The sequence below is a fragment of the Solenopsis invicta genome, chromosome 16 (assembly GCF_016802725.1).
Source record: "Solenopsis invicta isolate M01_SB chromosome 16, UNIL_Sinv_3.0, whole genome shotgun sequence".
Lineage (NCBI taxonomy): Eukaryota > Metazoa > Arthropoda > Insecta > Hymenoptera > Formicidae > Solenopsis > Solenopsis invicta.
Window position 1 is genome coordinate 13,027,696 of NC_052679.1, and position 27,961 is coordinate 13,055,656.

A 27,961-nucleotide genomic window follows, 5' to 3' on the forward strand; every position below is an offset into this window, starting at 1 on the left:
CAAATTACAATAAAAATTAATTAACGTATGACGGGTCGGATACAAGTGGTAGACAGGGGCGGCGCAACTCACTGTTACACGCGGCTGTTTCCGTGAGACGCCTCCTGCGCTCAAATGACTGACAAAAGTATACGAACAGCACATTCCTATTTAAACTTTCTTTCTCTCTCTCTCTCTCTCTCTCTCTGTCACTTTAATTATGCTACATTTAACTTGTCAAATTTCGATCTCTGTCATCCGGCCGTCAAATATCGGGATGACCGTGAAATCTTCAAGTAAATTTACATTATTATAATAAATGTACGTCCGCGAATAATAAAATTTAATGTAAATTAGATTACTTAAATGTGCACTTGTAAGTTAAAAGTAGCACTTTTAAAACGCTCAAATCAGAAAGAAAGGAGAGAGAGAGAGAGAGAGAGAGAGCTAGAGAGAGAGAGAGAGAGAGAGAGAGAGAGAGAGAGAGAGAGAGAGAGAGACGGGCTTTAAACAAGTTTAAGCACGTTTACTTACACGCACACGGCGCGATCAGCTTATTGTTTCCACGATGCGACAGTTCAATTTAAATTTGTCTTTTATCCAGATCTATCCCTCGAAGTTGTTTCATATTTCACCACATTTACACTATTTATTCTGCTCTTGATCGATAAACGCAGAACTACGCGACGAACCGATCGATCGACTTTATTAATTACTATTAATCATTACTTTAATCACTACAATCATTCAATGCGTTAAAATTACTCGAAGAAACACGTGTTTACATTACGATCACACAACACGTGTTTACTCGACGATATCAAGCAGTCGACTGGATGTTATTGGTTATGTTGTTATAAGAATGTCGAACGATTGGTTAAAGCCATAAATCAAAACGCGGCAATTTAAAATGAAAATATTGGTTAATACAATTTACATCAATACAATTTATTAAAAAAATGTTGCAAATGCATGTTTATCATTATTTGTTAAAAGTTGTATGATAGTGACTTTATCAAGATAATTATTATTCATTCTAAATTTTCAAGAAATAATTTTATTAAAATCAATTTCTTCTAATCTTTTTTTTATTTCTTATTTTTGAATATTTGTGAAAACTGTGAAAATATTCCTCAAAATAAAATATTTGGTTGCCCTGAAAAGGGCAGATTATCCGTTGCTGCAAGGAGATTTCAAGAATTATATCCTTGAAGTTTTTTTTATAATAAATATTCTAAATAATTATCTTGATAAAGTCACTTATGGATCATACAATTTTTAACAAATAATAATAAACATGCATTTGCCACATTTTTCTAATAAATTGTATCGATGTAAATCGTATTAATCAATATTTTTATTTTGAATTGCCGCGTTTTGACTTATGGCTTTAACCAATCGTTCGACACTCTTATAACGACATAATCAATAACATTCAGTCGACTGCTATCGTCGAGTGAACATGTGTTGTGTGATCGTAACGTAAATACGTGTTTTTTCGAGTAATTTTAACGCATCGAATGATTGTAGTGATTAGAGTAGTGATTAATAGTAATTAATAAAGTCGATCAATCGGTTCGTCGCGTAGTTCCGCATTTATCGATCAAGTGCAGAGTAAATAGTGTAAATGTGGTGAAATATGAAATAACTTCGAGAGATAGATCTGGATAAAGGACAAATTTAAATTGAACTGTCGCATTGTGGAAACAATAAGCTGATCGCCGTGTGCGTAAGTAAACGTGCTTAAACTTGTTCAAAAGCCGCCCTCCATATCTCTCTCTCTCTCTCTCTCTCTCTCTCTCTCCTTTCTTTCCGTTTTGTGCGTTTTAAAAGTGCTACTTTTAACTTGCAAGTGCATATTGAAGTAATCTAATTTGCATTAAATTTTATTATTTGCGGACGTACATTTATTATAATAATGTAAACTTACTTGAAGATTTCACGGTCATCCCGATATTTGACGGCCGGATGACAGAGATCGAAATTTGACAAGTTAAATGTAGCATAATTAAAGTGACAAAGAGAGAGAGAGAGAGAGAGAGAGAGAGAGAGAGAGAGAGAGAGAGAGAGTTTAAATAGGAATGTGCTGTCCGTATACTTTTGTCAGTCATTTGAGCGCAGGAAGCATCTCACGGAAACAGCCGCGTGTAACAGTGAGTTGCGCCGTCCCTGTCTACCACTTGTATCCGACCCGTCATACACTAATTAATTCTTATTGTAATTTGAAAACTAAGCTCCGGACAAATTTTTGCAAAAGGAAAAATCGACTCAGAATTCGATTACGAATATGCCAGCTTCGGGACCAATAGGTTATTTTGAATCACCCTGTATAAGTTACTGGCGATGCGTTTATCGTATTAGTTTTGACCGTTTTTTTGACTGTTGTCGTCGAATCGGTATCCTTTGAGCAGCATTTTTAATCTTGGAAACAGCCAAAAGTCGCAGGGAACTACATCAAGATTGTAAGGAGGCCGACGGAGCTGTACGACTTTGTGCTTTGTCAAATATTGCGGCACGAGATTTGATGCATGCGCTGGCACGTTATCGTGATGAAGAAACTAGTCATCGCTTGACCAAAGCTGAGGCCGTTTTCTTCTAATTGCGTCACGCAATCTTTTCATAACTTCAAGATAATATTCTTTGTTGATCGTCTGACCTTTAGGAGCATATTCGTGGTGTACAACACCCTAAAAAAAAGCAACGACTTGACATTGCTCCGACTTTGGCGTTTTCGGTCATGGCTCTGACGACAGCTTCCATTGCGAAGACTGTCATTTTGTTTTGGGATCATAACCATAAACCCACGATTCATCACCAGTTAATCTTTTTAAGCAGATTTTGCGACTTTTGGCTGTTCCCAAGATTAAAAATGCCGCTCATAGGACACCGATTCGACGACAAAGAAACAGTCAAAACTAATGCGATAAACGCTCTAAAGGCTATACCAAAAAACGAGTTTCAGGACTGCTTCCAAAAGTGGAAAGGCCGTTAACAGCGTATTTTTCAATCAAATGGGGACTATTTCGAAGGATGCCACCAACCCGATGACGCAGAATAACATCAGCGGGGAAATATGAAGGAAGGTCGGATACTTTTGGGACAGACCTCGTATGTACGTACGTATGTATGTACGTATGCACGTATGTACGTATTTATGTACGTATGTGTGCACGCACGTATATATGTACGTATGTACTCGCATATACTCTGTCTAAAATCAAAATGCTATAGTGTTGTGAAAAGGGGGCTTTTGCGCAGAGTCCGAAATATATCATGAAAGGATGGAATCCGATAGCGCACGGTGCGATAGCTCACCAACCGATCATCTTGACTTATCTAACCTAACCAATGGAAAAACTCTAGGCATCGGCCGCTGCAAATGGTGGTGTGCTATCGGGATCCGCCCATCATGAAACACATCAATTTTCAACTTTAGACACCTTGATTTAAGAATGTACTGATGCTAACTTCCTAAAATTGACAATACTTTGAAAATTTTATAAATTGTTTTTATTCATTATCTGTGAACACATGTTTAAAATCTGAAGTTGATCCTCTAACTGTTTCACGAGTTATTCAACTTTAAATTTTGCATGTATTCTTATGGTGTAGGAATACATTTCCACTTATGGAAATGTGGCTGACGAAATTATAAAGAAGCAACATTGCTAATATTCTGAAACTTTGTTTATGAGTAAATAAAATACTGAGCAATATTTCTAAAAAAAGTTTATATCGATTTATTAACTCGTTATTAAGATATCAATGGTAAAACCACCCATCAGTTTCAAAATGACGGCCACCCAAATGCTTTTTTAGGGCACAAATAGATAGAAAGTTTTTTATCTGTTTGGGTCCTTAAAAAAGCATTTGGGTGGTCGACATTTTGAAACTGATGATGCCGTAATCCAAGAAGTTACACGTTGGCTGCGACAGCAACCAAAAGACTTCTTTGCTGCCGGCTTTCAAGGACTTGTAAAGAAATTGGATAAGTGTGAATGTACAGGGTGAATATGTCGAAAAGTGAAATAAGTGTCAGGAAATTACTTTGATTATTATTGCCTCTAATTTTGCAACTTATGTATTGACTTACCCTTGTATTTTGACTTTTATAATACGTACTAGAAAGCAAATATTATGTTAATAATATTTATTCAAGTATCTTATGGATTTTTAAGTACCATTCGATATCTGATATATAAATATGCGTTTAGTTCTTCCATTTTTTACAGTTGATTTCAGGTAAAATTTATGTCCAAAAGTTTTTTGCCGATGATCACAAAAATGGCAAAATATACAAATATATTCATTTGTAGTGCCAAATATGTTAATTAGCATTATTTAAATCCTATACATGATACGAGCACATATGGTGCACATCTTAAGTTATAAAAACATAGAATTTCATCAATTTCAAATTTAAGTAACTTTTGTTTGGTATTGTATAGCCAAAACATCTTCAATCAAAAATACTTCATATTTGCCTACATAATTATAGTTTTTAAAAGAAATGACAATGCCATAATTTTTTTTAAATGTTTGACTCTTTAACTTTAAAACATCATATTTTAAAGTCCTTAAACGTTTTTCGTTGCAAAGATATGATTTTTTAAAGAAAAAGTGAATTTTTAAACAATTTTTTATTTTTGCTTAATGGTTTTTCCTTCATGACTTTACAATAAATTATTTTCCGACAATGCTGATTGTGCAGTCACGTTTCTGACATTCTGAACTTTTATTCGAAAAAAAATTAATGAAAAATATTGATTGGAATCAAGGCTATAGCTTCTCAAAATTTGAAAAAGTCCCAGACCGGAAAATGTATTTACTTATTTTACGGGATCGTTATGTTTAAGGGTTAATTTCATTAAGAAAAACTTTAAGAAAAAATTAAATGAGCAATTGGGAGTCGGCGCTGTAATCTGTGCACAAAAAATGTTTTCTCTTTATATAAAATTAAATCTTTTAATCTTTAATTCATCATATTACAAACATAGACGTTTTGGCTTAAGTTTTCGCCATCTTCAGTACATCCCAAATTACACGTGTCATATTTCTTACTTTTTATTTTCATTATATAAAAAAAATCATTCATTAAAAAGTAAAACAGTATTTATCTCTAAAATATGAATCACAAACAGAAAATCCATAAATATAGCTGATTAATTAAAAACATTCAACATGTTACGTCTCTGTGCAAAAAACGTATATTTTTTATAACTTTGCGACCAAAACAGTATGTCTCTGTTTCGTCCCGTGCAGGGAGAGAAGGGTTCAATAATAGGTCAATCTCTTTGTCTTTTCTTACTTCGAAGTTGGTAAAAAAATGATTTAAACAAAAAAGTGTTGAAAAAAATGCAAAAATGTTTTTGTACAAAAATAACTTTTTTCTTATTCAATTTTAACATTTCAAACGTGGCTTTAAAGAAGATCTATTGAGCTATGAAAAAATGATCAAAAGTACCGATGCGATATGTTTCTACTGTATATTTTTATAATGTGCCCATGTACTAGTATACTAAATAAACTTTCTAATTTGACTATACGCCAAAGAGATGGCTTTTCGGATTTGTTTTCTCACATAACACGCTTTCTGGTTGCCAGTGCTTATTTTAGTATTATTTTAGTATTATTTATGTTCAATGGCGGTCATAGTGTAATTTTGTATTCAAGCAGGTTATGTTTGCAAGACGCTGTCAAAATTAAAACGTCCTCAGCATTATACTAGTAATATAGCATTTTGTGGTTGCAGCTTATTTATTGATGTTGTAAACGCTTTGATGCATTTTTTCATTAGTTAATTAATAAAATTCTTTGTTCCGACTAGTCAAATAAATGCTTTAGAATTATTAGAGATTATTTATTATTATCTAATGCCTCTAATAAATTAAGTATCAGCTCGTTTGTTATTAACTTAGAAAAATTAGTAATTCATCTTACCCCCTTTCTCCTATCAAAATTTTACTTAAAATTTTGAAACTTTCTGTTGAGAATAATAGTAAAAATTATTGGATCAAATTAATCTTTTTTTATGCACGTGTTAATACTAACAAGGAGAGTTCTCAAGATGCATATCACCGATTTTAATTTTATAGGTGTGTTGTATTCACTCACATCTTTACAGTATTAAAACCGTTTGTTGCGAAACTTAGGCATTCTCGAGAAAATGACGATTAAATATTTCCAGCATCTATTAGTACCGTTACAGAAGAACGAATATCGATTAAACGACGTAGAGTAGGGCGTTAGGACGTCGACTAGTACGTGCTACTTAATACCACCACCAATACTTGGTTAGTCTAGACCAAAAAAAAGACAATAACAAAACCGTTTTACTCGGAGACCGTTATAGGTACAACGATTTATTAAAACATTTATTTCGACGTTCTTAAAACAATCAGTGTAAATTTTTATTGGAAATATATTTTTTTGTGTTCATGAAAAATTTTAATTTAAATAACAATAAAGAGCATTTTTATATTCCTTGATTTTTTTAAATAACATTTTATATCAAATAATTAAAAGGGGTTTAAAAATTTTATATAACAATTAAAAAATATAAGATTAAAAAAAAGTCAGCCGTTGGGATTGAACCTGGGACCCCAAGCGTAATAGTCGACGTCCTAACGTCCTACGTCGTTTAATCGATAATCGTTCTTCTGTAACGGTACTAATAGATGCTTTAATCGTCATTTTCTCGAAAATGCCTAAGTTTCGCAACAAACGATTTTACTACTGCAAAGGTGTGAGTAAATACTACACGCTCATAAAATTTTATTAAAATCGCTGATGTGTATCTTGAGAACTCCCTTTGTAAGATTTCATAACTTCACATTTTTGATTTTTTTTATATACAATATATTATATGTGTATGTATATAGTGTCCCTTAAGAAATAGCAAAGTAATTGTATGCAGGTAGAATGGACTAAGTCGGAAAGTCTTGTACTATTTTGCAATTTTTGTAGTTAACTACTCCGATAGGCATATTGTGCAAATATTGCACAATAGCAATAGCATTACAAATTGACGAAAATTTTAAATAATTGTTAAGATGATACATTAAAACAAAGCAGTTTTGTCGAAATAAAATCTCTAAATAATATTTATCAAAAATTAGATAAATCTAAATTTGAGATATAAATATTTTACACTTATTTCAAAAACCGTTTGATTCTTGATTTAAAATGCTGATTGTGTAATATTTCATATAGCAATATTTCTACATTATAATTTAGGAATAGTTGTGCATTTTTGTAAACAATTGTTTGGATTAGTTATACTTCTAAATGTTTTACACATAACACAGCTAAAAATATTTTTCTTAATTATTGAACAGTTTCTTTTTAAATTTAATTTTACAAATATATCACGAAGATGATTCGTCATATCGTTATAATTTTACCGAAATATTATTTTAAAATTAATTAAATAAACAATTATTATTTATATTTTATAAAAGGTCAGTACTTCTATATCTATTTTTTGTAAATATACCTACACAATTACTGATAATTTTTATGCAGGATTTGGTCATATAATTTAATAAATGTTATTTTAAAGAGGAAATTATTAATTTATAAAGATTGCCGAATTTGCACATCCTACTGCCAAATGTAAGCGCACGAAAAGATACGACCGCCAAACGATCATCATTGCTAAGTGCACCAGAAGATGTTTGGAGGTGTACTGTACGTGTTGTTCCATTTTTGTCGTTTATAAACAACAATTTCCACACGCTTAGCAACCTCGATCGCTAGGCGATCGCATTTCGCTGTATACTTGGATTTGGCGGTAAGCTGGGCAAATTTTGCTATTTTATAAATTAACTCGTTAACTACTGCGAAAATTGGAAAATACTACAGGACTTCTCGTTTCAATTTAGTCCGTTTTACCTGCATATGATCACTTGGTCATTTCTTATAAAATATCTTGACTTATAAGATATCCTATCTTATGTATGCAGGAATGTACGTCAAAAACGACCTGATCGAGCGGTTTACATACCTAAGCATCGCAGAAGTTTAGAAACTAAAGATAAAAAACTGCAAAATTTGAAAGTTTCTAATTTGACATTAAATGAAGATTCAAATAATTATTCGAAACTACAGGATATTCATTATAATGAACAAAATGTAGACGATATGACTTCAAATAATCCAATCGCTAAAAGTTGCGATATAAAAAACGAGAATAAACATTTCCCACGAGAGATTTCAGAAAATGTAATTTCTTTTGATTCTGAGAAAATCTCCGGTAATATAGAGGATATATATAAATTTTCGGAAGTGAAAGAAGACATGTCAACTTTATTTGAGATTAAACAAATTACCACAAGTAATAATCTTAATGAAAATAATACTAATTTTAATCTATTAAAAACATCCGATCAAGTTGAAATTAATGATAAACAATTGGAAAAAATACAAGAAACTACGAAAGAAAATCTATCCGAACACATCAGTTGTAACGATGTAACTGATCACAAAGATAAACAACTAATTAAACAGAATATAGTATCGGATGTTCTAATAATTTCTGATACTCAAAAGAAATCCAAACAGCCCGAACAACTTTCTTCAATTCTTGTTACACCACCTGAAAAAAAAGTAAAAAAGATAGAAAGGCAAAAAAGCAAACCGGCTCCACCACCTTCTCCACCGCTGAAAATCAATAGAGATGAATGCGATTGGGATAGTTTATTTGATGATAATGGTGATTGTTTAGATCCAACATTAATAGAAGAGGTTAGTATGCTATGTATTTACTAATAATAACATTACTGTGTTTATTGTATGTAATTAGTTCATATTTACGTATTATGTCTTTTATTTAGCTTACCTCAGCAGTAGGTGAAGTAGTGATAGAACAACCAAAGAACGATTACAAGGCATATACCAAGCAAATTGAAGTATCTAGTGACGAGTTTGCACACGTTATTGAAATTTACAATTTTCCTTCTGAGTTCAAAACTAGCGATTTAGCGGCTATCTTTAGTTCTTTTAAGAACGGTGGTTTTGAATTGAAGTGGGTAGACGATACTCATTGTTTGGGAGTTTTCAGCAGTCCTCTCGTTGGTATGTATGTATGTATGTGTTTGTGTACGTGTGTATATACAAGGGCAGTCCCATAAGTACTTAGCCTACAAAAGAAAAACGAAAATTTTGGAAAAGTGGCGATTTATTTCTCAACATAATCTCCTTTTAGCTCGATACACTTGACCCAGCGATGCTTCAACTTCTTTAACCCATCTGAAAAATACGTTTTCTCGAGGTCTGCAAAGTAGGCCTCCGTGGCGGCGATGACCTCCTCATTGGACTCAAATTTCTGCCCGGCGAGTGACTTTTTCAAGTTTGGAAACAAAAAAAAGTCGCACGGGGCCAAATCTGGAGAATACGGTGGATGGGGCAGCAGTTCGTAGTGCAATTCGACCAATTTGGCCGTGGCGACGGCGGAGGTGTGAGCCGGTGCGTTGTCATGGTGGAAGAGCACTTTTTTCTTCGCCAAATGGGGCCGTTTTTTCTGCAATTCGGCGTCGAATCGACCCAATAATTTGGCATAGTAGAGCCCTATGACCGTTTTGCCCTTCTCCAGGTAGTCGATGTAAATCACACCTTGTGAATTCCAGAAAACAGTGGCCATCACCTTTTCGGCCGATAGGATAGTCTTCGCCTTCTTCGGAGCACGTACGCCGGGTGAAGTCCACTGTTTCGACTGTTCCTTGGTCTCTGGTGTGTACCAGTGAATCCATGTTTCGTCGACGGTTACGAAACGACGCAGAAACTCCTTCGGATTGCGCTGAAACAGCGTCAAACACTGCTCTGAAGTGGTCTCACGGTTGCGCTTGTTGTCCGAAGTGAGCAAACACGGCACCCATCGCGCCGACAGCTTTCTCATGCCCAAAATTTCATGCAGGATATAACCCACGCGGTCTTTTGAGATGCCTACTGTTTCAGCTATCTTGCGCACTTTCAATCGGCGGTTTGCCAATACGAGATCGTGGATTTTTGTCACGTTATCCTGCGTGGTAGCCATTTTCGGGGCACTTGGACATGGCTCATCAAAAACCGACGTGCGACCACGTTGAAACTCGTTAAACCAATTTTTGACGGTCGCCATCGAAGGAGAAGAGTCACCGTACACAGCATCCAAGCCCTCTTTGATTTCGCTGCGCGATTTCCTTTCTAAAAACAAGAACGAATCATCGACCGATATTGCTTTTTTTCCATTTTTCTAAAATCCGCGGACACGCCCGCTTCCACACGCGGTCAAAACAAAATTACGAGTCCGATTCGGCTGAAATTTTGACAGTAGCCGTCTACGAGAATGTACTACACAATAGTAAATCTCTCTTGCAATACTGGCATCATCGAGCTGTGAGGCTAAGTATTTTTCGGACCGCCCTCGTATATATATATATATATATATATATATATATATATATATATATATATATATATATGTTTAGTAATTTTTACAAATATAACCAATTTAATTATAATCAAACTTATTGCGATTAGCTGCATTGTTTAGCTTTTTTATTTTTCTTTAAGCTGCCGAAGTATTAGCATTGAATCATCCATTTGTTAAAACAAGACCACTTAATGAAGCTACCGCTTTGAGTAAAACGAAAGCTAAAAGAAGCGCAGAATTTTTACAACCTTATAGGAATCGTCCCGAAACATGCGCTGCCTTAGCTAGAAGATTAGTTACAGGTGCATTGGGCGTAAAACTTTCCACAGCTAGACAAGAACGAGAGCACGAAAAGAATATATTACGTGAAGCGAAAGGTAATTTTTAAATATGTATTATTATGTGCAATATAAAAATAATTAATTAATTGTTAAGGAAGTTTTATACAGGGTGTTTCAAAAATACCTAACACTGAATACGCTACGAGATTCTTTACATAAAAATAAGACAAAAATTCTAATACGAAGACGTCGAGGCTGTAATACTTTTCAAATAAAAAGTATTTACAATAGGCGAATTATGTAATCTAAAGATCGCGCGCTCAGTGACAATAACAGTGGATGCTCTTGCACTTTTGTAAACTTATTATTACATTGAAGTAATTAAGATGATATTGAAATGCTTTATTGATTAAATTATATTTAAATATAAATTAGTATATGCATTATACATGTCATAATTATATAAAAATATTACAAGATATTAAAAATAATTATAATAAATTGTCAAAATTTACGAGAAGTCAATGATTCACAAGACAGCCAACTTCAGAGAAGAAATACTATGTATGTCATACAAGTCGGCAATATTACTTAATGAAAAATATGTTGATAAGAACGGGAAATTCTTTAAAACAATTACATTTCCATTTATATGAAATAATAATTTATATCATTACATTATACTACGATATTTATATACCCCAATAGGTATATTGTGCAAATATTATTTTGTATAATGCTATTACAAATTGATGAAAATTTTGTATTGTGCTAAGTTGATACGTTATAACATAGCAGTTTTGTCGAAACTTTTTTTAAATAACGTCAAAAATCAAATAAAGGAGTATACAAATTTTTAAGGATTTTGGCACCATTCGATGATCGTTCCATTTCTACACTTTCTTGTGTATTAAAATGGTAATTTAACACTTATCTTCGTGTTAACAGAGATATCAGATAGGACTGCAACAACGTTTACCCACTTTAACATTTGATAAAGTTTTTGCAATCTCTTACCATTAAAATGATCTAATCATATGTTATTTAATCGTATCGTTGTCTCCGTTGTGAATTTATTTCAGCCATTCAAGAGACATTACAGCATCGATATGTCACTCTTTAGATTTTCGTACACGTCGCTCATGCTTCCTAAAGAAATATAAATATCACTCCCGATATATATATATATATATATATATATATATATATATATATATATATATATATCCGCCTTCCATTAATTTTTCGGAGACAGGTGCATTTGGAATATTTAATTTACCCCCCAAAGAAAGTCTTCTTGGATTTTTAATGCTACTTGAACAATTTTATATAACGAAGATTGATCTGTATCGTAAACAGCATAAAAGTAAATAAAGGTTAATAACATCTTAATATTCATCCCACTTAATATTCATTCTACTCCATTTTAATTCAAAATATAGCGCTTTATAAATATGAAAATGAAGTAATTAGAAAATACTAAAAATAGATTTATTTATGTGCGTTAAATTTCTTTTTTTTTTACTTAAGTATAATCGATGCGTCTTCAAGAAGAGCATCCATTAGACATACTCTATGAAAACATTCACTTCGATACTTGAAATATCAGAGTTGTTGCGCGTTATAGCGGTCTTGGCTATTATTATTTCTCCATACGCATGTTATTGGAAATTAGAGTAAATGAGTAAATTGATACGTCATGCTCTCAACTAGTAATTCAGTTTATTTATGCGTTACTACGGTGTAATTATCGGGAGATGGCAAATAATTGTAGGGGTGAAATAATGGAGTTCGCGATGCATTCGCGCAGCATCAGCTTATCAAACGACGGCAGCTCTCGTTAAAGCTGAATGCAAGATATTAAATCTACTTCAACGTTTCGAGAGAATCGCGTACAAATACGAAAGTTGCGACTTTAATACGCGATACAAACCAGTGATCAAACGTTGCCCTAAAAACATAAATTAACAGAAAATTATGTTTATTTATCACGCGCTAACGCATTTGAATTTACGGCATACAATAATCTTATTCTATTCCGAGATGCGTATCCCTACCTTCGGGATTTAAATTATCTCCGCATTTACATATTTATAAGATTATACATATCTAGATAGATGTAGAAATCGTCGGCGTAGTCACAACAAGCGCACGTTCATAAGAGGAATGTTTGCCGTAGCGAAGCTTACGGCGGAGTGGAAATGCAAAACGACGTGAAACAAAAACATTCTTCATACCGTTCGTACCTACTCTCTATTTATGCTTTCTTCTGTAATACTCTTTAGTCACTTCCAACAGTATTGCTCGTATCTATTTAAAAGTTAACGTATTTTTAATGACGCAAAATTACTAAGGATACGACATGAAAAGTCGTTAAGACCAACAGTAAAAATTTCAGGGAAAGTATTTTAAGAAAATTGAATCAATTTCTATTGCATATTTAAAATTTGTGTTTAGTGAATTTTGTCTAGTAAACCGTAGATTTTTCGATGGCTGAATTGTCGCGACGCGGCGACACGACGCGATGTGACGGTGGAAGCTGCGCGGCGCGGCACAAAGTCAATTGTAATAGGCCGTACGTGCATCGGTCGGATAAAATAAATGTCGCGCGGCCGTGTGTCGCGTTTCAATCCACTTTCTAGTCGGATAACAGGCTCTTTCGTTAGTGTCGTTCGGGTTAATAACCCGCGAATCGAAGATATTGGAGATACAACGGATGGAGCTGAAGTCCCTCGTCAGTTTCGGATGAGTTCTTACGCAATAAAATTTTAATAACCAACGTGTTTTCCTTCATTTGCAGTAAATCTCCAAGAGCATGTGAGTGAGCAATATATTTTAGCAAATGTACATGTTGAAAACCAAGTATTGAGCAAATCAGTAAAATTTGTGTAGTAAAATATCTCTACGTAGATCCATAATTATTTTTTGGCGAATGATCAGCAGGTTTATGGTACAAATACATTCTAATAGACAATAAAATAGCACCGATAGCGTATTATTTCAGATGTACAACCGGCTATCATCATTAATCTCAAGCACTTAGCACGTTATACGGATTACACTAGCAGCCGCTTTTAAAAATTAGAAATTGTACATGCAAATCAATTCGTATATCATAAATGTCGGCCTCGAATATAAGTGGAATAATATGAATGTTTCTTTATTACGATTTATTTATGACAAAGTTGATAGCAATGACAATTACACAAAATGTCAGATAAACACAAAAATGCATACATTTCACTTCTCTAACTCGTATATATTTAATATAAAAATATATACGACAATTAATGTAATTCGTACTTTACCACTGTACCATTATGGATAATGTTTCATTAAAGAATTATTATTCATGTAATTTCTATGATATTAAAAAAACTGTAAAAAGGACACATGATTTCTTTTACAATAATGTGAAAATTGCGATTTTCCAACTATTCTAAATAATAGATATTATAATATATTCAGAATTCTCAATAGAAAATTGGGAGTTGCGTAACATGAAAAACATTTATTCTGAATATCATCGTTATAATCCATATCCCATATGAAAATCTCGTTATCCTCTTCTGTCTCTCCGATGCAAATATATAGCACGTCGAAAGACGATACCCTGAGCTCGTTGACTCTGCGATGTATTGCGGAACGAAAGTTTCCTCTTTTACATGAAAATTATGTTCACGATCTGACGCAAGAGCCGATATGCCGCGTCGTCGGAGGGAAACATCGCAGTATCTGACTTAGTTTCACCTCCGTGCACGAAGACGCCGATAAAATTCCGTCGTAGTCCTCGGCTACGTAGAAAAGTAAGACGTAGATCTCGCCCGACAAGCGAAGACGTGAAGCTACGCATTTGCATCTTTGAATAACCATACGTCATATTCATATCATTTTGTAAGACGGTCACCATCGCGCGTGCGCGTTATGTGTCGCGTAACTGTCCCGATGACTGTCCCAATGCTAACGATACGACTTGTTTAACGTCAAATTTTTTAATTAACGATTTCACAATGCGAATAATGATTCATTCACTTTATTTCTATATAGCAATTTTTTATTAAGTGTGGCGTTATTCTGACTAGAATTTTCTGTTCTTGCGAAGAAAAATACAAAAGAAAATGTAGAAATGGAACAATCATTGAATGGGACGAAATCCTTGAACATTTGTATACTCCTTTATTTGATTTTTGACGTTATTTAAAAAAGTTTCGACAAAACTGCTACATTATAACGTATCAACTTAGTACAATTCAAAATTTTCCTCAATTTGTAATAGCATACAAAATAATAGTATACAAAATAATATTCGCACAATGTGCCTATTGGGGAATATAAATATCGTAGTATAATGTAATAATATAAAACATTATTTCATATAAGGGGCATTCCACATGAAAGGGGTTCACCTAACAATAAACTGTTTGGAATTTTTAAATGATAATGAAAACATGTTAGTGGATGTATTGTATAAGGTTAATGATAAAAAAAGTAAGCATTATATGCCTTGCATCAAAAATATTGAAGGCTATTGTTTAAATTAAAAAAAATTTTTTTCTTTTTTAAACATTTTTTGCTAAAATTAAAAAATTTTTAGAGACATGATTTTTTTAGGATTTTTCCCGTACTTTCAAATAAAAATATTAATTTTAGTGACAAAAATTTAATAGTATCGTAAAAAGTAATTTTTTAGTTTTAAATAAAAAAATGAATAATTTTATTCTTTTTTAAAAATCTGAAAAAATTCTCAAAAATACTTCAAAACATATAGAATATCGTACCATAAAGCAAATTTTGGGATCGCATTGGGATCCTCTCGAAAACAAATATTTTTTCCAATACAAAATTATAATTTCAGCCAAAAGCTAGATAATATCAATTTTTATTAGCCAATTATTTAGTACTACGTAAATAACATATTTCTAACAAATAACTATAAAATAAAAAATAGTTGTGACGTCTGCATTATATATTATTTAGACTTATTTATTTTTTTCTTTATTTTTTTGGAAAAAAGTCTCGTTCCTTATCAAAACTAAAGTTTTTTTAAATTAATTGATCTTCTCTCGCAGGAATAAATGCATGATATTTTAATGTACCCAGAATCGTTTTCGCTAATGCGAATCTTGGTTCCAAAAACTTACTTAATTTGTCGTGATTTGTCTTCGAACTAAATATAATTGTTGCTTCTTTCATATCATTTTTAGCCAACGTGTACAATACCTCAGCATTGAGGATTACTTCTTTGCACTTCCTTGCAAAGTAGCTTTTCTTACTAATAGTTTAAAATTTCCACCAATACCATCACAGAGACTTTTCCCATGTGCTGTAGTAAAGAAGTGCCATTCGGCCATGATATCAAAAAATTTCGCGCATGGTAAAGCAAATTATAATTATTAAATTAGAATTTGCTTTACCATATGCGTGATTTTTATGCGTGACTATAATTATTATATTTTACAACATTATATTTAGTTATAATTAGACACCTAGCAGCGCCAAGTTTTTGTACATTAAAAATTTATTTCAATAAAATTTTCACATTTTGTTTTATTTCCTCTTTAATTCTTTGAAATTAAATGTTATATATTCCATTGAAACTTATTAAAATTGAATACATCCACTTGGGTTAAACAGAAAGACTTTTCAATGGAAATACAAACATAAGTACTACTTGAATTTTGTTTTAGAAAACATTAATAATATCACCACTTGGATTAGACTTGATTTTGTACTGGGTTAACATAGAAAAATTTTTCTGTTAAAATACAAAAATATTACCACTTGGGTTTTAAAGAAAAAAAAATAAAGATTTGAGGTGCGTTTATTATACAACAGTTATTTCAAAATAATATATGCTCTTTATAATTGGCGCAATTTAAAGATTTCACACATTTTTTTGAATATCACTTGAATTAGAATAGGAAAATTTTTCAATGAAAATACAAAGTACATTGTAATACTTCGATTTTGTAGAATTAACAGATTTAATTTTGTAGATTTAAAGTTAAACGTAATTACCACATGGGTTAACTCTTTAATAGAAAATTTTTTCTGTTAAAATACAAAAACAGTATCATTTGGGTTTTGAAGAAAAATTAAAGATAAGCTACGCGCACACACATACTTTGGCGCCTTTTTTTACCTTTTTTTTGAAAAGGTAATTTTATGATCTCACGCTTTTTGTAGTGTTAAGCAATAATTAGCGAAGAAACTATCGAGGACTAAAGAGGGAGTATGAGGAGTAACTAGGTTTATTATTATACTTGCAGTTGAAACATTCATATTTGGCGCTAGCAATAATATCCTTTCGCCACAATGCCACCCTGAAAAAAATGCCAGTTAATTTCAACCATTCTCTATAATAATATATAGAATATCTGTTATATATCTTACCGAAGAATGACCAATCAATATAACATTGTTCATCTTGCCCTTGTACAAAGCTACTATTACCTTTATAAAATGTGAGACATGCAGTTTGTTCCATGAGCACGCCTTGCATTAATAAATTACAATGATATTAATATTTTACACAAAAAATATATTAACAGACGTTTTTGTAATATTATTTTTTAAATTTCTACATTATCTACCTTCTTTTCTTTTATCTTTCCTATTTTTTACCTATTTTACACTCTCATAATTCTTCTTCCTTCCCTCTTACATTATTTCATTTTTCTTTTTTTCTTTACCTTTATTGCACGTTTTTTAAAATTTTTACTAAAAGAAGTAATGTTCAATTAAAGGAATTTTATTCTTAAAACACAAAATGTCAAAATGCCACGTAATATTCATCCATTATTTAAAAAATCTTCAAACTCGCGTTCAATAGCGTTCTTAACCTTTTTCGTCCTTTATTTAACAATTTTTACCTTCTTCGCTTTCTTTAATTCCGCTTTTTTGTCTATTGTTTACATATTTTACATCTCAAAATTTTTCTTACTTTCTTCTTACATTGTTTTATTTCTATCCGTTCCTCTACCTTCATTACACATTTTGTAAAATCTTTACTAAAAGACATTATGTTCGATTAAAGAAATTTTCATTTCTATAATACATAATCTCAAAATATGATATGATATTTACCAGTTATTTAAAAAATCTTTAAATTCGTGTTCGATTGCACTCTTAATTTCTTTCGCGACTTTTATTTAAAAATCTTTTCCACCATCTTTAATTCCTTTCTCCTGTCTATTTTATTTCTATTTTACACTCCCATGATTCTTCCTCTTTCCTTCTTACATTATTTCATTCCTCTTCATTTCTCTACCTTCATTACACATTTTTTTTAAATCACAAAATGTCAAAATACCATGTGATATTTACCTATTATTAAAAAATCTTCAAATTAGTGTTCAATTGCATTTTTAATTTTTTTCGTTTTTTATTAAAAATCTTTACTTCCTCTACCTTCCTTAATTACACTTTCTCTCTATTTTTTACTTACTTTTCACTCTTACAATTCTTTCTTCTTCCTTCATACATTATTTTATTCCTTTTCGTTTCTCTACCTTCATTGCACATTTTTTAAAATCTTTACTAAAAGAGATAATTTTCGATTAAATAAATTTTTATTTTTGTTACATAAAATCTAAAAATATATATCATATGATATTTACCCGTTATTAAAAATAATCTTCAAACCCATGTTCGATTGCACTCATAATTTCTTTTACATATCATTTAAAAATCTTTACCTTCTCCGCCTCCTTTATTTTCTTTTTCCCTTCCATGTTATTGCTATTTTACGGTCCTTCAATTCTCCCTCATTTCTTTTTACGTTGAAATGTCAAAATACTATGTGATATTCATCCATTATTAAAAGAATCTTCAAACTCGTGTTCAATTGCATTCTTAATTTTTTTCGTCCTTTATTTAAAAATCTTTATCTTTTTCCCTTCCTTTCTCCGTTCTACTTTCTTTCTATTTTACACTCTCACAATTCTTCCTCCTTCCTTCTTGCATTATTTCAATCTTCTTCGTTTCTCTTCACTGCACATTTTAATATCTTTTAACACCTTACTAAAAGATATTATGTTCGATTAAAGAAATTTTCATTTCTATAATAAAAAATCTCAAAATATGATATGATATTTACCAATTATTAAAAAAAAAACCTTACTCGTGTAAGATTGCACTCTTAATTGCTTTCGTTTTTTATTTAAAAATCTGTATATCTACGCCTTTTTTAATTCCTTTCTCCTTTCTATTTTATTCCTATTTTACACTCTTACGATTATTCCTCCTTTCTTCTTACATTATATCATTTCTCTCCGTTTCTCTACCTTCATTGCACATTTTCAAAATCTGTACTAAAAGAGATAATGTTCGATTAAAGAAATTTTCATTTTTATAATATAAAATATCAAAATATTATGTAATATTCCCCCTCTTATTAAAAAAAGATCATCAAATTCAAGTTCAATTGCATTCTTAATTTCTTTCGTTCTTTATTTAAAAATCTTTACCTTGTCCGCCTTTTTTAATTCCTTTCTCTTTTCTATTCTTTTTCTATTTTACTCTCTCACCATTCTTCCTTCTTCTTTCTTACATTATTTTATTCCTCTTCTTTTCTTTATCCTCATTGCACATTTTTTAAAATCTTTACTAAAAGAGATAATTTTCGATTAAAGAAATTTTTATTTTTATTACACAAAAACCAGAAACATATATGATATTTACCAATTATTAAAAATAACCTTCAAACCCATGTTCAATTGCATTTGTTATTTCTTTTATACTTTATTTAGAAATGTTTACTTTCTCCGTCTCCTTTATTTCCTTTTTTTCCCCTTTTATTTTATTCCTATTTTATGGTCTTTCAATCTCTTTCTCTCTCTCTCTCTCTCTCTCTCCCCCTCCTCTCTCTCTCTCTCTCTCTCTCTCTCTCTCTCTCTCTCTCTCTAATTTTTTATTTTGGACTCCTTCCTTATCCCCGTTCTTCTTTCTTTCCTTTTATCCGTATATTAAAATGTTTCTTTCACTTTCCATTCCTCTGACCATTTTCTGTAAATAAAATGTAACACAAAGTATTCACATACTTGGTTCTCTATATGAGAAATAGAAATGTGTTTAATTTGAAACTTATCTGGGACACATTCGCTGACAGCAGCACCAGAAATTATACATATTGATGATTGATTAGTATGCCCGACGCGATACGTCTTCCAAGCGTTGCAAACTTTCAAAATTCGCACAAAGACAGAATTAATAACGCGCATTCCATCTAATTAGCTTTGTTTTGTTACAATATTCATGTACACATGTGTTATAACACTTGGAAAATTTGATGCGCAACATCAAGTATTATAATACAACATATGATTGACATAGTAATATACGATATCTCATTTTCAATTTTTACAATACATACAGATTCATTTCAACAAATATAAACTAATATACAAGATATTAAACTACATGAAACAAACATTCTAATAACATTCTGTATTTTTTTTATATTTACAAGAAGTAAATTGATTGGCAAATAACTTATATGACGTATAACTTACCTGCGACCCTCTATATTGATGAATAGACTCAATCAATTTGACGCGTTTTTACACGAAACAGACGAATTTGGTTGAAAAATTGTTGGACTTCCCCCCGAACCAAGATTATTGTTAATTGACGATTGACGAATAAATATCAGATTAAAGAACTTGTCACGGCGGTTATGATGATGATCAAGAAGTACTACACCACAAGTTGCATACAGCTGACTGATGTATGCCAGCGCAACTCGTGTCAAAAATATGAAAGGGAGAATTTCTGATAGCGACGACGACGATGAGAATGACGTTTCTTAACATGTAAAACGTCAAGATTTGGACTTTGCATCGCGATATCTCCGCTCGTAAGGTACGGAGAGAAAAAATAAAAACACTTTTATTATACAATTTGCTCCTAAGCTATCCATTAAGACTCAGAACTTGATCATTCCAGCCGTTACTGAGATCTGATAATCTCGTATGTTTGGAACTCGCTGACTCGCGTGAAAGAGGTCGGTCTCTCACTGGCGCGTCTACTTTGGCGTGATGCTCGGCCAAGCCTCTTGATACTAATTTAGATTTAAATATGATTCAATTAATAAAGCATTTCAATATCATCGTAATTACTTCAATGCAATAATAAATTTACAAAAGTGCAAGAGCATCCACTGTTCTTGTACCGTCACTGAGCACGCGATCTTTGAACTACATGATTCGTCTACTGTAAATACTTTTCATTTAAAAAGTATTATAGCCTCGACATTTTTGTATTAAGATTTTTGTCTTATTTTTACGTAAAGAATCTCGTACCCAGATAACTAAGTTAGATTCAGCACATCGGGCAAATTAATGCATTGCATGTATTGTTGTGAATTTGCAGGCAATTGCTGGCTACAGAATTTAATGTAAAATAGAGTCAGCAACAAGAAAGCAAACACAGAACATCAGTTAATAAAATGTTAAGAGCAAACGTTTATTAATAACATATCATGTTAACAGTAAACTGTCGGCTCGTCATGAGCTTGCATTCGTATATGTCATAATGACAGCAATATGTCAGTAAAATGATGACATGTATAATATCAAATGTTTAATACAAGAAGTAGAATATTTGGTGAATATTGTTAAAGATTCTAAATTGCAGCTTATTATCGACAATTTGGTAACATGACAATATTCGGTCCCGTCATGTGTAAGACCCCACTCGAAAAAGTGAGTGCTGGTGCCACCGCTAGGCGGCCACGCCGCGGGGGATTTCTCGTGAATCAAGTGCGGCCACAAGCGTTATATCTAGGCGCCACTACGGCCGACTTCCCAATTCATACCATGATTCATACTTTATTGAGTCTTTAAGAGCTACATGTTGTAACATCGAAACAAATACTCGCTCTCATTTTTTTAAAACGTTTGTATAAAACGCTGTTCTACATAAAATTTTATATTTTTGATGCAAAAATCTCAATCGATTCGGATTACTTTTTTAATCGGTTTTAATCGCATATTTTCGGCAGAGAAGTATCTTGAGACTATATTAATATTCTGGTGAAAGAATTTTGCAAATATTGCAGCAGATATATACAAATTTTCTGCAAGAATTTGACTGCAGAATCTTTCAGAAGAATTGAGTATAATGAGGAAGCAGATCATAACGTCCTGTTGGCAGAATCTTTCAACAATCTGCTGCTAGATTTACTGCAGTCTTGCAAAAAATTACTACTAGAGTAGTAATCAAATTGCTGACAACAAAGCTTCACGTGTAGATATCATGTATGATGATAACTTGCTGACATTTTGATATCAAACATATCAGTTGAATGTAGTGCACGCATGATAACAATTTGCTGGCAATTTGCTGAATTTAAATGAAGACTTTAATGACGTCTGAACAATAGACAGTTTGTGGAAACACCTTGGTTCTAGTTTGATGGAATTGAATGCGGAATAAGTGACAGCAAAATGTCATCTGATTACGATCATTTGGCTATCAGGGTAGCGTATTCAGTGTTAGGTCTTTTTGAAACACCCTGTATATTATGTATACATACGTATTGTGTATATATACAGGGTGATTCAGAATAACCTCTTCTTGAAGAGACATTCCTAAAATAATGAAACGACTTTTCCTTTAACAAAAAATCCGAAGCTTAGTTTTTCAATTATTGAAAGAAATAGTTATCGAATCACGAGGCGCGTATATAGAAGCAAGGATGACGTAACTCACTATCCGAGATAGGCGATTATGTGACATGTTCGCAGTAATCAGCTAATAGTTCGAGTACACTGCTTTTCTTCTCCCCTCCCATTCTCTTTTTCTCATTTATTTATTAACTCACTTACTGACACTTAAATTATGCTACATTAAAAATTTATATTTAACTATTTGACGCTTTGATTTTAATAAATCTGTACATGTAAATATATTTAAATAAAAACTAGAAACTTGCACATCTAAAATGCGTGATTGAAATAAAACATGCAGAGAGAGAGAGGGGGGCGGGGGAGAACGTGTCCGACTCTTTCTACTCACTTATTATTTTGCGTAGCGCCCAGCTCTTTACCTTCACAAAGATACAGATCTGTATGAATAAAGAGTTTCCTCTTTTCTTCTTAAATTACTTGCATCACTTTTCATCTCTCTCACACGCACACACACACACACGCACGCGTACACACGCACGCGCGCGCGCGCGCGCACACACACACACACACGAGTATTCATCGTAACGGTACGCACATTATTTTAGGTACTTTTAGTAGTTAGAAAAAATGTTGAAAGGTAGATATTCATCTGCTTCATGCAACTTATAACATGCGATAAAAAAAGTAAAAAAAAATTTTAACAACGGGCATATTAACAACGGACGGTGTCTTGTCGAAAGCCTACGGTTTGCCGAAGATCCATAAACCTAATAACCCTTTAAGAATTATAATTTCTTCCATAAATAGTTCTTTACACTCTCTAGCTTATTTTTTACATAACATATAATTTATAACAGTATACCAGAAGCGGATAGTTTCGTTAAAAATAGTTTCCATTTGGTTAATAAACTTAATGGCTTTTTTCTTGGAATCAGATCACGTCTTAGTGTCATTGGACGTCGTGTCTCTTTTCGCCAATGTTCCAAAAGACTTAGCGGTGAAAAGTGTCACGACTAGATGGGATTTGATTTTCAAAAAACACTACTATTCCGGTCAATGAATTTCTCAAAGCTTTAAATTTATTAATAGATTCTATGTATTTTAAATTTAATAATACTTACTATAAACAGATCTTTGGTCTGTTGATGGAATCACTGTTGTCTCCTATTTTAGCAAATTTGGTTATGCAGGATTTGGAGTGCAAGGCGTTAAAACTCCTTTCTTTTCATCTACCTTTTTACTGTAGATATGTAAATAACATTATATTTAATTAGCAGCCCCGGCTAACTCGTTATCGAGCATCCTTGACACGTTTAATTCCATGCATGACCGTTTACAATTTACTATGGAGAGAGAGAGAGAGAGAGAGAGAGATTGAGGAAAATCAGTTTTTTTTATGTTATGCTTGTAAAGGTGAATAAGATTATTTTCTTTAATATCGCAAATCAACTTTCTCAGGAAGATACTTAAATTTTTTCTCACATCATCCCCTGTGTCATAAAAAGGATGTTATTTTTGGTATGATTGACAAATTACTTTTATTATCACATCCTGAATTTCATCAATCTTTATAATTTTAGTTAATATTTTATTGGAAAATAATTATCCTTTAAATTTTATCTTTTTCATGATAAATTTCACTTAAACACCTTTTTTATAAAGATGACACCTGCGTTGAGGATAAACGTGTGAGATTTTTTACGATTTATTGAGTTATATTGAGTTGGTATCAGAATTTTTTGTCTTTCTCATGTAAGTTTTACTGCAGTGTTGCGTTCACGATCCCCTCTAAACTGAACAAATTTATAACTACTGGCAAAGACCATAAAGAGCGTCTTTCTTATAATGACGTGGTCTATCAAATTAATTGTCAGGACTGCGATTTTTCTTATGTGGGACAAACGAAACGCCAATTAAAAACAAGAGTCAGCGAACATAAAGCAGATATTAGGAAAGCCAGTTCTCCTTCAGTTATTTCGTTATATCGCATTGGAGAAAATCATGAATTTAATTGGGAGAACGTGGAAATTTTAGACAAAGAGCCATCTTATGTTAAAAGATCTATATCCGAAATGTTACACATCAAAAATCAATTGCATAGACTCAATAAACAAAGCGATACCGAACTTCTCTCGGATGCGTATCTTCCTATCCTCGATCGTATTCCCTCTTCTTAGGTTCGTCATCCCTTCTCCTTTTATTCCTTTCGTTTGGGCCACCGAGGCTATCTCGTTTCGGTCCTTATTATTTGTATCTATTCTCGCCAAGATGTAACATCCCATCTCAAGGCTGTGACACGAGTTTTGGTGCTTAGAGGTATTTTATATATAATTTTTGTTTCGATTTATTTCCTTTTTCTTTTTTTTTGATTTTACATAATTTTTACGCGTTTTTTTTACAATTTTATGTCTTATAACTTGTACAGCTTTCATATTTATTTTTATTTATTTTCCGCTTATTTTTTTTAAATTATTTAATTTATATTGTTGTCTGTTACAAGTTTTAAAGTCATTTTAATATCATTTTCTTATTTATTTATTTGTTAGCAACCAATTTATGTAGTTTTACAAAACTCTTGTCTCTGCACACGCTCTGTGAGGTCGTTTATAATGTTATTATGCTAAGACGTTGAAATAAGATGTACACCGCGGTTTTGCACAATCTCTATTCGATAACTTGTTTTTATTTTTTATTTTTGATCTTTATTTGTTTATTTCGATAAATTCATATCTTAATTAGTGCGATTAATTTGTTGTTTTATAGACTTGTAATATCTGTACTGAAGAAGACCATCATTAAAGGTCGATATGCACACGTTCGAATTTGCTCGACATTGGAGTTATGCGTTGATTTATTTATTTGCGTCTGATATCCTGCGTGGCTTTTGAGCTTATTATTCCCTAGTTTTAATTTATTTATAAGAGCCTTAACCTTCGTTTTATTTTGTTTGAAAATTTTTTTAATAAAAAAATCGAGATCACTTCAAAATTTTTAAAGATTTTGAATATTATTTATTGGTGTTTGATAAAAAAAAATAGAATAACGACTCATTGGTGCTATTGGAATAATTAATATCCGTTTCAAAAGAAGAATCGGAGAATACTAATAATTATTTATTATGAATATTATGTATTTACAATATAAAAGTATAGCTTTCAGTCTTAATGTTCTGTTTACATTACTAGCTTGTAAGTATTACTACAAATAATGCTGCAATTTGATATTAAATCAATAAAATCAATTACTTGTAATATAAATTACATAGTTATATTTTCTTGTTAATGGATATTTACGATATATATTATGTGTTTGTGTATCAATAAAATCAATGAAATATCAAAAAAATGACATTTACCGTAGTACGTTGAATTCGTCTTGAAGAGCACTATAATAGTATGGAAAAAATTGTATAACTATTTAAAGAATTCAAAGTAACCTCAATTTTTTATAAAAAAATTTTTTGTAATGTTTTATCATTTATTGCATGAAGCAGATGAATATTCACCTTTCACCCTTTTTTTAAATATTCCTACAAATAAAGATCTAAAGGGTTGAAATTAAAGGATCGTGGCGTAATACTTAACCATTTTGAGCTATATTTCAGGAACAATGGATTTGCGAACATTATGAACTTTTTTTCAAGTTTTGATGTGGGGAATTTGGCCTCGGAGTGTGTTACTTTATTTTAGTTATACGCGTGCGCGTGTGCATGTGTGTTTGTGTATGCACGCGCGTATGTGTGGATGTATATTTTAAGAGAGATTTTTGCATTACAGAGAAAAGACGATTAGCCAACAAACAACGAGAGGATGTTTGGGAAGGCATCATACCTACAAAGTAGCATTATATATCACTAATAGAGGAGTATTTATAAGGATTTGTACCCCATATTGTGTATATTATACACATTCACATTTGTGGTTGCGTAGTTGGCATAGCCCACTATGACTCGCATAATGTTATTCTCGCATTAGCGTGCATATTTGTGCCTTATTCATCTATTCTTTACATTGATAAATAGAAAATTAAACATAATTAATCATACATTTTTCCTAATTTATCCACTTTGCTACAGAAAATATACGATAATTTATTAGTCAATAAGTTTACGATATATAAATATTAGTTATAGCGATTTCGGTTGGTTTGCACCGTTGTGCCACTTATGTAGAGCTGATGCAAATGTGTGTAAAGCGTACACTCACGCAGTGTTACGGTTTTATCCAAATTACCGACGTTACCGATTACACCAACTGGCTTTGATTATTTTGTTAGAGCCACTTTGTGTACACCCAATATGCATTTGTGCAGTGTATCGAGCCCAGACGAATACGCGGCACGGGTGAGAGACTACACTATTTGACCAGCCGAATACAAAAGTTGCATAAACACCTGAATTGTGCAATCAGTGCGCCCCAGCCGAAATTTATTAGGAAATATTCGGTTATTTAATTGAATAAATATTTTATAAAAATTGAGATATCAACGTTGTTACCATTTTATATATGGATATATTATTACAAAAAAAAGCAAAGATGTGACTAACAATGTTCATTCCCCACACAGCAAGCTGACGTTATTTGTCGTAGGGCGATACAGCAGAGAGGATCGATATTCCACTGTATTGCCCACCTGATTCGACGCTCCTTTCACATTTAGTACAGTGATAGTATCGATACTGCTGTATTGCTCATTCCTAATTTGTCATCATTTCAACATCAAAATGTTATCAAAGATATAATCCCTATTAAAATAAATAACGTCAACTTGCTACCTGGGTCAGGTTCTGTTGTTTGTATATCTTTTCGATGCAAAAATACATTTTTTAATGAATGTAATGTATAATATCGAGCAATATAACTAGTTTGAAATTGAAATTTTATGTAAAAATTCTAAGTGTAATGGTAAACATATAGAAAAAACTGAAAAGTGAAATATTTTGCAATTATATCTTGATCATGAGTTTATACACAGCAACAAACAATAATACATAGATTGATCACAGGACAATAAGTTATTACCAATAACAAGATTCTTTCACGCCCACATCAATTTATTATATAGCGATATTTTTAAATATATTTTTACAAAGCTGGATAACATATAATCAATATAGAAGTATTATCGAAAATATTGTGGTATTAGAATTATATTGCAACGTAATACTATTTTATAATTTTAACTTGTGCCATTTATGTCTGTTATATATACAAATGTTACAAAGTAACGCACAATCACATTATTTATTCATATTACAAAGTTGCTGAGTATAAAAGAACAGATTGTATTTTTATATACAATTGTTATCAATATAAAAAACATTATCACTTATCCTTAGTGAATATACACAAAAGATGCGTTATTTACATATTAATCTGTGTCACGGGTTGATTCAAAGGGTCTTTTGTGTGAGAAAAAAGAAATAAAAATATTTTCTAAAGCATTATTTAATATTGTCCATGTTGTATTTCCATGTTACCAAAAACTTCAAGTTTCCTAAACAAATTTGTAAAGAAAAACTCAAAAAAAAGATATAACAAAATATATGTAGTGTGTTAGATTAGTTAAGAATAAAATTAAAGAGAAATTTTAATAACGAAATTTTACATTAACTTTTAGAGGATGAGATCATTTTCGGATGACTTCTAAAGTTTTTAATT

General features: G+C 31.8%; 1 protein-coding gene and 1 long non-coding RNA gene across 4 annotated transcripts in view; one reads left to right on the forward strand and one right to left on the reverse strand.

Moving 5' to 3' along the window:
- Positions 1-27,747, forward strand: part of LOC105200843 (coiled-coil domain-containing protein R3HCC1L) — an 83,349-nt gene extending 55,602 nt beyond the window's left edge. For 2 of the 3 annotated variants that reach the window (XM_039458638.1, XM_039458639.1), the window contains exons 5-8: positions 7,944-8,724; positions 8,814-9,054; positions 10,531-10,767; positions 26,078-27,747. In XM_039458638.1, coding sequence (XP_039314572.1) covers positions 7,944-8,724; positions 8,814-9,054; positions 10,531-10,767; positions 26,078-26,142 — 1,324 coding nt within the window. In that variant the 3' untranslated portion in view covers positions 26,143-27,747. Of the gene's footprint in view, positions 1-7,943; positions 8,725-8,813; positions 9,055-10,530; positions 10,768-25,064 lie in introns of all 3 variants that reach the window. The other variant, XM_039458640.1, reaches the window with a different exon arrangement.
- Positions 16,814-17,940, reverse strand: LOC120359753. Its single transcript, XR_005576541.1, has 2 exons — positions 17,758-17,940; positions 16,814-17,681 (listed from the first exon to the last, which is right to left on the reverse strand). It is a non-coding gene; the product is annotated as an uncharacterized LOC120359753 (long non-coding RNA).
- Positions 27,748-27,961: the final 214 nt, after the last annotated feature.